The following is a 15,878-nucleotide window of genomic DNA, read 5'->3' as shown; positions in this document are numbered from 1 at the left end:
CATATTACTTACATTCCACAGACATCTCATGAAATGACCAAAGTGCTCAGTTGCATTAAGACAATGGCGCTGGCAAAGTTTGTGTAGGCGATGGTAAAGGAAACAATCACAAGAAGAGCATCAGGTGATAAAGGGGCAGGAATCGTGTAAGAGCTTGGGGAAGGTGATTCGTCTCTTTGTTCCAATAGGATGGACAGCAGGTAATAAGTAGAAGGTGTTGGTCTACAAGGGAAGAAAGTACATCATCTATAATTGGGTATCCTGGATGGTTGGGGTTATAGATTTTTGGAAACCCGTAGAAAGTTGGAGTCCAGGGAATTATGAAAGAGAAAGAGGAGAAAGACTCAGGAAAGAGATTTTTGGAGTGGCTTAAGAATATGAGAAATTCTTATAGGTGGTGCTGGACTACTGGAGCCTGGTTACTGCAACAGAGTTGGAAGATGGGTGAGTCCGAAGACTAGCAAAGGTCTCTGTCAGATCATTTGCTGTTCCTAACAATAGCGGCAGAGCCTTGACCAACAGTGAGAATGCTCATGGTCAGAATTTGTTTTGAGGAATGGAAATAGGGCCAATTCGAGAACATTTTTTCACACAAGTGACTTATATGTGGTACCCTTCCCCTCCCCCCCTTTCGCCTCATGCACTTGGACTGCACCTGGTTTCATTCCTAATTTCAATACACATTGTACACAAATCTTCCTCTTTGGTTCTCCTGGTGCCCCTCTCAGCTTGGCATCTCAAGCGGCTGCAGCTAACTGTGATATGCCTTGTATAGAAATCTTACAGTTGTGGCACCTCCGGCACCCTTCTCAACTTGGTAACTCAAGTGATGACTTGTGTCACTTGGGACTTAAACTGGCCATTAATGGAAACTGGCTCTTTCTGTATTTTTGAGGTTGATTTCAATGGAGAGATGTTAAGTGGCTGTTTCTGTGGTTTGGAGGTTTATCTCATTGAAGAGTGATCTAGCGAAGAAAAATGAACACTGGTTAAAGATTAAGAATTTCTGGGAAGTAATCATGAATGAAAATACATAGTAGAAATGAAAATGAAGAAGTCTGTCTTTGATGAATCCAGCATTATTAAACTGGGTATAAAGTGTTTGAGGAAGACTGAAATTCTACAGAATTGTGATTGATAACTACAGGTTTGCAGCTGCTCTATGGGACTACTCAATTTCCACAAACAAAAGCAACTGAAAAGATAAGACAATATTACAAGTTGATCAGCACTAGGATATCAAAGATTGAATGAAGGAGGAAAATATAGCATAATGGGGAAGATAAGATGTGAATGAATGAGCAAGCAGAAAGAAAGGAATACAGGAGCATGAGCATTAATAAAACAGACTGATGAAAGGTATGGCTTTGTAGCTGAGTGATAAAGTGTCTGACCAAAAATTGAAAGACGTGGTTTAATCCCTTATCCTGGGATTTTTCATTGTCACTTTTTTTCTGCTGAAAATTATTTATGGATGGGAAAAATGCCAAGTTTTACTGTATGGTTGGCCACTTTAAACTACATGTCCCCCCCCAATAACTGGTTGGGCAAGTCAGTTTAAAGGATGGAGAAAGGCAAGGTTTTCCTGCCACCCATAGGATCATGTGCAGTAAAGCACATCAGTGTTCAAGCCAACCCAATTTCACAATAGCTTTGCTCTTTACATTATGGATGAAGTAAATGCACAGAATTGGAGACAGAAGTTTCTTTTAATTTAATGAGCTATATTTTGAATGAAACTTAACTATAGACTTAGCCCTTCAGGCTTAAATAGGCTGGACAATATAGGATTAGTAATAATAGAGCAGAGAAATAAATCCCAAATTATTCAGCATTGCTCCCTTGTATTGGATGGCCTCTGTTACACAATTTACATTAATGAAAAATGTGCTACATAACACAGAACCTTCTAATACTCTGGTTTCTGTAGAATTGTTTATTGGTCCACAAACACATATAATAAGTTTTGTTGTGCACCATACTGCATACATTTGAAGACTACTGCTGATGGAAGGCTTATAACATCTAATGAAAACTGCCTTATTGGCAAGTGTCTGGCAATCATTTTGTGGTTGGTCTTGTTGGTTATGTTAATACATCATTATAAGTTAAGTCTAAGTATTTCATATTTCTCTTTACCTTGCCTCTCTTTACTCTTCTATTTCCAAATTTTCTGTCTGATCTCTACCTTTTTTCCATGGCTGATCATTTTGAACTAAAGTCAAAAAAATGTTCAAATGTGTGTGAATTCCTAAGGGACCAAACTGCTGAGGTCATCAGTCTCTGAACTTACACACTACTTAAACTAACTTATGCTAAGAACAACACACATAACCGATGCCCGAGGGAGGACTCAAACCTCCGGCAGGGGGAACTAAAGTCATGTCAATGATCTTCACTTCTCCCCTTTCACTGTTCTACACCAGTGTATCAAATATTTTCTGTCTGCTTGGGCTCAGTGATCGCTTCAATGTGTTCTTACCTTCTGAAACATTTTGTATACTCATGAAATGCATGAAGATGTTATAAAAAATAAATAAATGTTGCCATAGTTTAGTGATACAGTCAAATAAACACGCCCCTTTATTACTCAATGATATATGTGCAAGTTTATGTTTTAAATCTTGGTGCAGCATAATATGTCACACAGGAGGCAGGTGACTGTTATTATAATACTGTAATTAGTAGTTCTGCACACAGGCTGACTGGATCACACAGGTAAAAGTCAGACATCAGACAAGGATCAATAATGTCATTCTTTGTGTGATGTCCGACTTTTACCTGTGCGACCCAGTCACCCTGTGTGCAGAACTACTGATTATTGCTGATTCTTTTTTTTTAATTTGTTATATCAATGTGTATTGTTCACAGATCTTAATAGTAGAAGAACCTTTGGTTCCCATAAACAAAAACATTCATCGCAAGCTTCAAGAGGTCATAGAAACTGCATTTCAAAAAACGACGGTGATAACGATAGCACAGCACTTTAAATTTGTTGAGTACTGTGACAAATTGTTGCTCATTAGAGATGGACAGGTACGTCAATTATAGTAGTTTATATTACAATAAATATTGTAAATTCCTTTACTTCTGCATTTAACATTGTTTATAGCTAACATATATCAATGAGATAAAAATTTGTATTCCTTGAATTTGAAAGTCTGACACCTGGGAGTTTTCTGACAGGAATATGTAGACACGAAATTGTAAGTTCCTAGCAGGGACTTGACCTTTCTCTTTTCTCACCCTCTGCATTCCTTTTGATTCCATTTTGTAAATGAAAGGAAATGGAAGAAATGAGAGAAAGACATCACTGAACTCTCTTAAATCTTGGTACTACTCTGGTTCATTTTATACTTTTGTAGGAAGCAGGAGGTAATAACATTAGAAATGATAGATGATGTCTTTGTATATAACTTTCATAATGACAGGAATATTAGCTCATGTAGTGCTACCTGTACTTAATAAGTGCTCAATCATAGGCTGAGAATAGGCTTGAACAGTTTTATTAACTCAAAAACAGAACAATAAAGCAAGCAGAGTGCAGAATAAACATAAAGTTAAAAAAATTGCAATGCCAAGGAGCCCAAACGGTGGACACAAACTTGCCGGTGACACCATTCATTTATCACCTCATGGTCACTCACCTCGTGCCACAGCTCCATATCTGGATGGTGCAAATGGAGCTAATGCATGAAATTACAACAGATTAGATCACAACAGACAATGTGTGTAGCATTTGTTACAGTTGGTGAAAGCACAGCATGGAACATCTTCTGTAAACTGGGCTAAGAAGTGGATATGTTGTCCAGAGTGTGTGGTGCAGATAGGCACTGCATCTACTTGTTGTAATGGCAGGGTAGGAAGTTGGAGTGCTGCATCTGCCTGGCGTGTAGCTCTTGACAACAAGTGGGTGATGCTTCCTTGAAAATGTAAGAGAGCTTCATTCTGCTAAGAGACAAGGTGGTATGTTTTCTGTTCACTGTGATGACCATCATGTGTGTGTCTCTAAGCAGGACACAGTGGGGTCCAGTATAAGGTAGTTGCAGTGGTGGTTTGATACAGTCTGTACATAACATGCCTGCAGGTCTTTGTAGGTCTGATGTGGTTTACATGCTCCTGTAACTTGTGAAGTAACTCCGGCTGGTCGTCCATTTCTGACAGTAAGCTGGCATCGACTAACTCCCCTGTCTCAAATGCAGAGTCTTGCCATAAACCAATCCGCTGCCAAGGACTCTATATCAGGATTTTATGTTGCTTATAGGCCCATGTCATTGCTGGCCAAATGATAACTGGTTCTCTTGTGATTGACGTAGCCACAGAGCTTTGCCAACTGTGCAAACAAGTCTGACTAGAACTGTCGGCCTCTGCTGGTAGTGATATGGAGTGGACAGCAGAACCACACCAGCCAGGTCAATGTGAAAGCCACATGAACTGCTGAGGTACTAACTTGAATGTTGACCATACACCAGGATAACAAAGGCCTTGAACACTGGTCTGTGAAATGTGATGGGGACAAAAGGGCATGATCTGCCATGTGACAGCTCACAAGAAAATTTTGTACATTTCTACCAGCTGTAACTTGAGTGCCACAGTGTCATCAAGTAATATGGTGCACAGCTCAGAATCTTCTTACTGTGCCTTGGTAAGTGACATCATGTCCACAGGCTGTGAGACACGGGCCACTCGAAGGAGACAGTCAGCAACAACATTGGTGATGCCCAACATGTAGCAAAAATCTATGTTTAAACTGAATTCCAATTGGCTGTACTGCCATAGCAAGCAAGTGTTGCTGTTTTTCCTGAAAGAGTATGTTAAAGGCTTGGGGTTGGTGTGTATCACAAACTCTCCCACTGCAACCCTCTGTTGAAAGTACTCAGTTGCTTGATATATAGCTAAAATTTCCTGAACATATATACTCCATCTTTGCTGGGAAGGTGAGAGCATATTCCAAAAATAAACCAGTGGCTGCCATCATGCATTATACAGTCTTTGTTGGAGGGCTACACCAATGGCTGAATGACTGACTGACATCCACCAGTAATGCCAGTAGAGCTTCAAGCTTGGGATGCACAGCAGTGCTTCCTGTTGCTAGGCTCCTTTTGGTTGTTTCAGAGATTGCATTCATCTCCTTGGTACAATGCACAGGAGAACTGTTCTTAATTTTGGGACCAGCCAGTGCTGCATTCAATGCCGGCTGTTGTTTCGCAGTGTGTGGTAAAACTAATGGTAAAAACGGGGCACTCCCAAGTATCTACATAGCTCTTCTACTGTGGCTGCAATATGCCTTCAACCTTCTCAGTGAGTGATAATGAGCCTGCTGAAGATGTTTGATGACCCAGGAATTCAACTTCAGGTTGCCAAAACACATCTTTCACGATGCTTAACACCATGCCATACTTTTCAAAACAGTAAAATGTCTCTCAGGTGCTGGCGATGTTGGTCCTTGTTGATGAATACACTAATACGTCATCCAAACAGGCAAAACAAGAGGTCAACCTGCACAAGACAGAGTCAATGGACTGCTACCAGGTTTGTGCTTAATGTCGAAAACTTGGTCTCATACAACCCAAACAGCATGATAATGGCAGTTTTCGGAATGTCCTCTGCTGCCATTGAAATCTGGGCACAGCGCATGATTGTAATTCTTAATAGTGGCACTGGGTACCTTTCAGGCACAGTTTGTGAATTGAGTACTCTGTAATCACCACACAGATGCCAGACTCTGCCCTCCTAAATGCAACTCGGATACCCATAAACTTCTGGAACATTGTATGATGCCTTCTTGCAACATTGTGTCGAATTCCACTTTAGCAATGGTGAGGCATCCTGGAGCCAATCTTCTCAGTCAGCAAGTTATTATGTGGTGATCGTTTCATGCAAAAGCTATTGTAGCCTGCCTGGAGGTCTTGTTAAGAATGGTAATTCACAGAGCACGGCTGCTACTCTTCATCCGCAACCTACATGACCTTGACATCATATGTTCTGGCATCATGATGGTACCTGGTAGTGATAGTCTGGTAATATCATCCACTAGGCAGGCATCAGCTGCGTCCAGCAGGAGCTGGTAGTGAGCTAGGAAATGAGGACCTACAATTGCTTTGGCCACATCCACTACAGTAAAATCCCATGTGAATTGATGGCAGAGTCCCAAATTCAGTTCTTCATGCCGTATATTGCAGTTGGTGAATTATTTGTGGTGGACAAGCTAAACACAGTGGGCAGTCTGCAACAGTGTATTAATGCTCTGGACAGGATACTAAAGTCAGACCCTATGTCTATTAAATACTTCTGTCCTGATACCTTATTCGTAATGAATAGGTGCCAGGATGAAGTTGGAGAGTTGGTAGTGACTATGACTGATTGCCATTTGCATTTGGATAGGTGCAGGGGCTAGTGCACTTTAGCCTGCTCTTTGCACGTTCTGTGATACCAGCAGGTTGACGGACTGGTGTGATCCAAGTAGAGGCATGGCTCCTAGACTGCTTGTGGCTATATCCTCTGCAGCAACTAGGACCTCCATGTAACCTCAATGTGCCAATCCATACACTCAGTGCATCAACTTTGGTGGGCAGAGCATCGTAATCTGCATGTGAGATGGAAAAGGTCATGGACACACCACTACCAGACATAGTCACAGAACTAATCTGTTGGCTCGGAGCAATGCCTTGTTGAATTCAGTCAGGCAGATATACAACAGTGTCCAAGGACATCTCTGTCTGCAATGTGACATTCACCTTTACCTCCAATGGTAGATGGCTGCTCCACAGAGAGAGCAAGAGAATGTCATTCACCATTCTGGTGTCCACCTTGCTGCAGAGGTGATGCAGGTACTGGGATAGTTTTCTGTCACCTCTGTCTTCCGGAGTCAGCACTTGTCTGATACAGTCTTTCTGGGATGCCACAACTATACAAATAACCTCCACCATTAATCTTTTGTAGGTGTTCTCTGCCAATTGTGCCATGATTATATCCTGAACTTCAGAAGCATAATGTTGATTGAGCGACTCACTATCAGTGCAAATTTAGCCAAATCCACTGTAATTCTGGCAAAGCAAAAGCTGCCCTCAACCTGGGTAAACCAGAGAACTGGATTATCTGGGCAGAATTGTGGAAGGTGAATGGCCAGTCATGATACTGCAGACAATTCCATCCTGTAATCAATATTTTGCGGACCAGTCTTCTCAGCACTAATTATGTCAGGGTCACTACCTATGGTAATACTACATACATCAAAAACATCAGATGTTGACTGTGGATATTGTATCACAGACACAGCTCCTCTGACTGTTCAGAGATGTCACTAAACCTGCCCAAATATGTAAACAACCAGGGGGTCCGACAGCTGATCAATTCCAGTTATTCCATTAGGAAGGAGGTCTACGGCTTGTGTTGTCTGTAATTCAACCATTCCTAGAGGGTCACTACCACAGTTCAATCACGTCCACATTGTTACTTTGTGCCAGGAAGGGCTCTCAACAAGGGAAGGAAGTGTCCAGGCATCTCGGAGTGAACCAAAGAGATGTTGTTCAGACATGGAGGAGATAACAGAGAGACAGGGACTGTCGATGACATGCCTCACTGAGGCCACCCAAGGACTACTACTGCAGTGGATGACCACTACGTACAGATTATAGCTCAGAGGAACCCTGACAACAACACCACTATGTTGAATAATGTTTTTCATGCAGCCACAGGATGTCATGTTATGACTCAAATGGTGCGTAATAGGCTGCATGATGCGCAACTTCACTCCCAACGTCCAGGGGGAGGTCCATCTTTGCAACCACATCACCATGAAGCATGGAACAGATGGACCCAACAACATGCCGAATGGACTGCTCAGTATTGGTATCACATTCTCTTCACCAATGAGTGTTGCATATGCCTTCAACCAGACAATCATCGGAGATGTGTTTGGAGGCAACCTGGTCAGCCTGAATGCCTTAGAGACACTGTCCAGTGAGTGCAGCAAGGTGGAGGTTCCCTGCTATTTTGGTGTGGCATTATGTGGGGCTGACACATGCCGCTGGTGGACATGGAAGGTGCTGCAACGGCTGTACGATACATGAATGCCATCCTCCGACTGACAGTGCAACTGTATCAGCAACATATTGGCGAGGCATTCGCCCTCATGGACAACAATTCACACCCCCCATCATGGCATCTTGTGAATGACTTCCTGTAGGATAACAACATCATTCGACTAGAGTGGCTTTTCTCCAGATGTGAACCCTATCAAACATGCCTGGGATAGATACAAAATGGCTGTTTATGGATGACGTGACCCACCAGCCACTCTGAGGGATTTATGCCAAATGGCCATAGAGGAGTGGAGTAGAACTATCTGGACAACAGTGGTTTAATGAACTTGTGGATAGTATGCCACGATGAATACAGTCATGCATCAATGCAAGAGGATGTGCTACTGGGTATTAGAAGTAATAGTATGTACAGCAGTCTGGACCATCTCCTCTGAATTTCTCACTGTATGGTGATACAACATGCCATGTGTGGTTTTCATGAGCAATCAAAAGGGCGGAAATGATGTTTATGTTGATTTCTATGCCAGTTTTCTGTACCGGTTCCAGAACTCTCAGAACCGAGATGATGCAAAACTTTTTTTGATGTGTGTAGATCATGTAGTGCTACCCACACTTAATAAGTGCTCAACCACATGCTGAGAATAGGCTTGAACAGCTTCATTAATTCGAAAACACAATGGAAAAAATCAATTGCTATAGGTGACTTCTCAATATACAGCAAGCAGAGCACAGAATAAAAATAAAATAAAAGAGTTACAATTCCATGGAGTAAGTAATAAACATTAACACAGCGCTCCCAGTTGTGGACACAAACCTGGCAGTTGCCATCTTTCATTTATCACCATGCAGTCACTCGACTCATGCCATAAGTGCACCTCTGGATGACACGAATGGAGCTAATGTGCATGATCACACAGCAGGTGACGTGCATAGCAGTCGCTACCATATTTATGTCCTAATGCACAGTAGCCATATTGGGGACAGATCACAACATCTGATGATATAACAGATGTTTGTTGCAAACAGAGATATATTATTTAGGACAAATTTCATTAAGGAGTAAATATACTGAGAGGCAGTAGTTAGTATACCCAGTTCTTTGAAGAGGTTTCTACAGGATGTCCGTGAATTTACTCCACAAATAATACGTATTACACGCTTTTATACTCTGAAAACTTTTGTTTGACTTGAAGAGTTACCCCAAAATATTATACCATATGACATTATGGAATGAAAGTAGGCAAAATATGCAAGCTTTTTCATTTTTATTTCGCCTATGTCTGCTAACACTCTAATTGCAAATACAGATTTGTTAAGGCGTTTCTGCAGTTCTGTGGTGTGCTCCTCCCAACTGAATTTATTATCAAGTTGTAATCCCAGGAATTTAAGACTGTCAACCTCTTCTATCTGCTCTTCTTCATACTTTATGCATATGCTGGGTGGAAACCTCTTACAGGGTCTGAATTGCATATAGTGAGTCTTTTCGAAGTTTAATGTCAGTGAGTTGGATTTAAACCATTTATTAATATCCATGAAAATATCATTAGTAGATCTTTCTAGAACTACACTTGACATACTATTTATTGCAATACTTGTGTCATCTGCAAACAAAACGAACCCTGCTTCTGGCAGTGTAACTGATGAGAGATCATTAATGTACACAAGAAAAAGCAATGGCCCTAAGATGGATCCTTGTGGGACACCACATGTAATTTCTTCCCATTCTGATGATGACTGATGACTTAATTCACCAGTACCTTGCACTGACACCCTTTGTTTCCTGTTAGTGAGGTATGACTTGAACCATTTTGCACCACTGCCCGTGACACCATAGAATTCTAATTTATTTAAAAGGATGTTGTGGTTCACACAATCCAATGCCTTTGACACATCACAGAAAATACCTGCTGCTTGCAACTTGTTATTTAATGAATTAAGTACATTTTCACTGTAGGTGTAAATAGCCTTCTCGATACCAGAACCCTTCAGAAATCCAAACTGTGTTCTTGATAATATGTTATTTGTGGTCAGATGGTTGAGAAGCTGCCTGTACATTACTTTTTCTAAAATTTTTGAGAATGCTGGCAAAAGTGAAATCGGTCTGTAGTTTGATGGTATCTCTTTATCCCCTTTCTTGAATAGAGGCTTAACATCTGCATATTTTAGCCAGTCAAGAAATGTCCCAGTTAAATTGACTGGTTACACAAGTAACTTAGAATTGTACTAGACTCACAAGAACATGCCTTAATTAACTTTGTTGATATTTCATCGTAACCACTAGAATAATTTGTTTTTAAAGATTTTATTATGAAAGTTATTTCTTTTTGTGAAGTGAGTGACATATTCATGTACCTGAAGCTACTTGTAAAGGCTAGTTTCAGATATTCAAGGGCATTATTTACTGATCCTGACAATCCCATTCTATCAGTAATGGATATAAAGTACTTGTTAAATAAATTTGCCATACTATGCCCATCGGTTACTAATGTGTCATCTACCCTTAGTATTATTTGCTCCTGTTCCTTTCTGGTTCTACCAGTCTCCTCTTTCACTATATCCCATATTGTTTTTATTTTGTTCCCTGACATTGGTATCTTCTTCTTGTAGTGCATTTGTTTAGATGTCTGAATTACTTTTTTTAATGTTTTACAGTATTCCTTGTATTTAGCTAAATCATCCGCATTGGAGCTATTCTTGGTTGAAAGATACATTTTCCTTTTTGTTTTACAGGAAATCTTTATTCCTTGTGTAATCCATGGTTTTATTATAGACTTCTGATTAATTTGAGTAACTTTTAGAGGAAAACAGTTTTCAAACATGGTACTGACATTGTTCATGAATGTGTTATATTTTTCATTCATGTCATGAGCACTATAAACATCTTTCCAGTTCATATCTTTGAGCAGTTTTCTAAAACACTCAATTTTTGGTTGATTGTCTACTCTCCTGTACTCAGATTTAGCAGTCTTGATAATCTGCTTAGAATTTACATCTAAAACAAGGAGCTGCATGTCATGATCTGATAGTCCATTTATTACAGGTTTTATGATATGATTTTGCTCCTTTGATTTGTCTATAAAGATGTTATCAATGGCTGTCCTTGAGGATTTAGTGATCCTACTTGGAAAGTTTCCAGTGTGAGTTAGATTGAAAGACAACATTACTAACTGCAGTAAATGTTTATTGGAAGATTTCATTAAAAAATCTGTATTAAAGTCACCAGCAATCAAGATTTCTTTGTTTCTTCCTGTTAAATAACCCAAAAGAGCTTCTAGATGATTTATGAATAGATTATAATTTCCTGCAGGTGCTCGATAAATAGTTACTATTATATAGGATCTGTTATGGAACTCTACTTCTGTTGCACATGCTTCTAGATGCTGCTCTAAACAGAATTTATTAATGTCAATGTTCTTGAATTTATGGCAGTTTTTAATAAATGTGGCAACTCCTCCTCCATCCATATCTACTCTGCAGAAGTAGGAAGCTAGCTTAAATCCTGAAATGTCTAACATATCTATACCAGTGGTCACTTGATGTTCAGAGAGGCAGATTATGTCAATTTGGTTAGATGAATTCATTTCATCGATACAGATGAGTAGTTCATCAACTTTATTTCTGAGTCCCAGAATATTAGATAACTGATACTGCCTACTAATGGAATTATAACTGCTTTGGCGAAGATGAACTGGCAGTTTCTGATTACTTTCTGTTAAACATTGTTTAAATGGAGGCTGTATGCTAAAATCTGACTCCTGTTCATCTGTTTTCTCAAACTGAGTGTGTCTGACAATCTCTCTTAAAACTCGTTTTCTCTCCCCCTTCCCTATCCTAAAAAAGGCACTGGTATTTTACCACTTGTGACAGTGTCCCCCCTTAAGTTTTCTGCAATCAACCCAGACAGTTTTCCCTTCCGTTTCCTATTGAGGTGAAGGCCATGCCTAGTGTAGTCCCACCTATCGATAGCATCCACAGGAATCAAACCAATATGGGACCCTATATCCATCCTAAGCAGCCACTCCAACTCCAAGTTCACCCTCCCTACAGAAGAGTTCAAATGAGGCCGATCATGGCGTCTCAACACAGACACAAATCCCACACTCGTATGCTTTGTTGCTGATGCTAAAGTCTGAAGACATTGCTCTTAATTTGCAAATGATGAAAATATTTTTCAAGTGAAGAAGTGGAAGCATTGCACAAGTGTTAAAGGTGCAACCAGGAATGACACATTTTTGACACTTATTCCTAGTAGTGTGTTGCTGTGCAAAGTGAAAGTCATTAAGAGGCCTGGCACTGATAAGCTTGAGTCACAGCTTTTCTGTATATCATCATTTATACGGAAGTCTGCTACTTCTGTTTCATTAGCTATAAGCTAATGATAGGCTAATGATAAGCACATGATCTCAAACCAGATGCTAGGTCATTTATTTCTCCATGGCCAGTTTTTAGGGCAGAAGATACAACCATTCTTCAACTCCTTAAGCAGTACTCCCATGGAGACAATATAAACAACATTGTGCTAATAACAATACACATGAAACATACAACTGTGAAATGGCCGGAAAGAAACACTAATGAACAGTACAATAAAAAGCACACACTGCCATGCTACTTCATAATAATTTACAGAGTACAAACACATATAAATCTCATAAGAAATTTCTATCTACGACACTACGAGTACAGTTTTTTATGATGGTGCCATCATCATTGCAATTTGGTGGATCTATGCCAAATTATCAAACTAAAACTCTCCAAACTCAAAAGTCAGATCCTTTAGTGCTCCTATATTTTTCTGATATTTAATGTAATTCTCCTTTAACAATGCTTTGTTTTTGTGAAAAGTGCCAGGTTTCACCATCATTTGGATTTTACATTAAACTGTAGATATTACATATAACCACATAACTCAGCCAGATCAGATGTCTCAGGAAGAAATAGTATTTCATCTCAAATACAAATAAACATAGTGTATCACAGTGTCTACAAACCAATGCTTAATTTTATCATTGGCTTGCTTTAAGACTTTCATAGTCCTTCTTTATTCTAGTATTTCATAGACAATTGGCTTCCTGAAATTATGAGGTAGGTTGTCAGTGTTTTTAAAACACAGAGATAACTGTCTGGTAAACATTACCATTATTAACTGATCATAAATGTAACTAAAGTAAAAATAGTAAAGTCTTTGCAAATGTTTTCCCACACCCACCATTGTTCTTATGAATGGAAAAATGAAGATACGAACCTAACTGCCTTTTCTTTTATTAATGTTCCAAACATTCACATGTTCTAAAAAAATCCTTAGATATTCCACAGATAGTAGCCAGTTGTATCAGTATTTATATGCTTCACTAGAGATTCACTCATGTATGGGCTCATAACACATCATTGGCATCAACCCACTTGTCAATTGATGAATGTTTTCTTACAGGCCATGTCATTTGGTAGGTAAGCCATTGCACTGTGAAATTGACCTTGTCTTTTGAAATATCTGCTTCTAATGTTTTGAATAACATCTAAGAATTTTCATACAATTGAAAATCCAGGATGGAATGTAACAATATTATGAAAAGGAAAGTTGCTACTGACCATATAGTGGAGATGCTGAGTTGCAGATTGGCACAATAAAAAAGACTGTCTCAAACATAGCTTTCAGCCAGTAAGGCCTGTGACTGCAGTCATGTGTGTGAGTGTTGCATTAGCACGAGTGTGTATGTCTGTGTCTGTCATCCAATTTTGATGAAGGCCTTACTGGCCAAAAGCTACATTTGTGACAGTCTTTTTATTGTGCCTATTTGCAACACAGCATCTCACCTATGTGGTGAGTAGCAACTTTCCTTTTCATTATATTGTTGTTTAAGAGTTTTCAATCTATGATGTGTAAAATTTAAATGATTCTAATTTTTTTGTTTTGAAATCAGCTAAATGGATTTGTTTCTAATGCTGAAAAATATTTTGTTAATGACATTAATGTTTAAAAACATGCTAGAATGAGAAACACAGAATACCAAAGCCTCTGAAGCACTTTCCACATGGGTAATAGACTGCAACAGCATTTATGGCCTCTGAGCCAAAGATGCTCAGTAGACAGCAGCACAGCTAGCCAGCCAGTGCTCAATCTGCTTCTGCATTCTGTGCTGTGTAAACTTCTGTCATATTTGAGCATTCTATCAGGTTTTACGTGTGTGGAACTATGATTAACTGATGTCTGTGGTATTCTGTGAGTTTTCTCATAATACCAGAAACACCTGGAAAGCACCAAGTGTTTCATAAACAGGCAAGGGACCTTATTTTTAAAGTGTACTCATTCTTCAAACATGAGGCAGATTCAGGCCAGCCATTCTGTGACACTGCCAAGGTGCAGAAATGTAACATAGTTGCTGTCTATGCACTTCCAGCTGAGTGGACAGCATTTCTTGCAAGCTGTGTTTTCCAGAGGCCATTAATGCTGTATCCGACTATAACAGTTTATATCTTCAATTGACTGTAACTGTGTCATTATTGTTATAGTTATTATTATTATTATTATTATTATTATTATTATTACTACTACTACTACTACTACTACTACTACTACATCATAAAAATAAAAAACTGCTTTCTCAAAGCACTGAAGAAATTGTTATACACAATCATAGACTTGTACTGAGAATATTTTTCTTTGGTAATAAATATTTTTAGCCTGTACTGAGCTATCATATGATTTATTCTCTACAATACATTAAACTGCTTAGAGTTTGAATTATTATCTACTAAGTCTGCATTCAGTTTCTCTCTCAAGCATGTTGTCACTTTTGAAGTAAAAATGAAGGTGTTCTACATTTAGTTTTGTACAATACTCTGTTTGTTTTGTATACAAACCCCTCCCTCATACCACAGAAGAAATCCATAGTATTTACAGTTACAACTTCAGAGTCTCCTTTTTCATATTGAGTGTTCTAATGAAAATCTCAGTTTTGATTCTCCACAGAATGAGATCATTTTCTGCTAAGTGTTTTTTATTGATTTAAATAAATAAATAAAGACCACATAACACAAAACAGTTTTATATGTATTCTTTGGATATCATTAATAAACCGTGAAGAGAAACTGTAATAAGGGCTTAAAGATTTGCTTTAAACAGGATTGTAGTATTTGTTATGAAGGAACAATGTGAAAAATGATACTTTCTCTTCTACAGGTTGTTGAATATGATACTCCTGCTCGACTACTTAGAAATCCCAGATCAGCTCTCTCTGCCATGATAACAGAAACTGAACTTTAATCAAAAACAGAAAAAATTCTAAATACATATCAAAGAATTAATATAATTAATGTATAGTGTAACATGTTTTCTAAAACTATGTGAGCAGTAAAACATTCCTCAAAAACTAGTGCAACAGTCTTCATGTCAAATGTGTAGATTAATATATGGAGATTCCAGACATACTGCATTACAAATAAGTAACTTAAGACAATATCTGTGTAACAGGTAATGCAAATAATTTTCTTGTATACATTATAAATGGTCTGCCTCTGCTACTGCTGGCACTCATGTATGTATTTACCAAAAAATAAATATAATACAACAACTTCTGTCAATCATTTTTTATTTTATATGTCTATTTTGGTAGGAACCAAATTGAGGAGCAAGTCTCCATGGTCATGAAAGTAACCCAGTTCTTTTCTTGTTCATGCTCCCGGCCACAACGAGTTTTCTCAGTAGTGTGTCAGTTACTAACACTATCCAGCTGCCTGCTTGAACCACTGACACTGTTCTTAATTGCATTGGTAAAGTTTATATTGTTTTTTGAGTATTGACGGACAGGAAAATATGAGATATATGAGATGTGA

At 38.8% G+C, this 15,878-nt stretch overlaps 1 protein-coding gene across 1 annotated transcript in view; it reads left to right on the top strand.

The window, feature by feature from the left end:
- LOC126162473 (ATP-binding cassette sub-family C member 12-like) overlaps window positions 1-15,598 on the top strand; it is a 516,794-nt gene extending 501,196 nt beyond the window's left edge. The window contains exons 29-30 of the mRNA XM_049919007.1: window positions 2,872-3,036; window positions 15,226-15,598. Of these exons, the coding sequence (XP_049774964.1) occupies window positions 2,872-3,036; window positions 15,226-15,309 (249 nt within the window). The 3' untranslated portion in view covers window positions 15,310-15,598. The remainder of the gene's footprint in view (window positions 1-2,871; window positions 3,037-15,225) is intronic.
- Window positions 15,599-15,878: the final 280 nt, after the last annotated feature.

The sequence above is a fragment of the Schistocerca cancellata genome, chromosome 2, assembly GCF_023864275.1.
Source record: "Schistocerca cancellata isolate TAMUIC-IGC-003103 chromosome 2, iqSchCanc2.1, whole genome shotgun sequence".
Classification (NCBI taxonomy): domain Eukaryota; kingdom Metazoa; phylum Arthropoda; class Insecta; order Orthoptera; family Acrididae; genus Schistocerca; species Schistocerca cancellata.
This window is presented reverse-complemented; position numbering and strand designations above follow the sequence as displayed.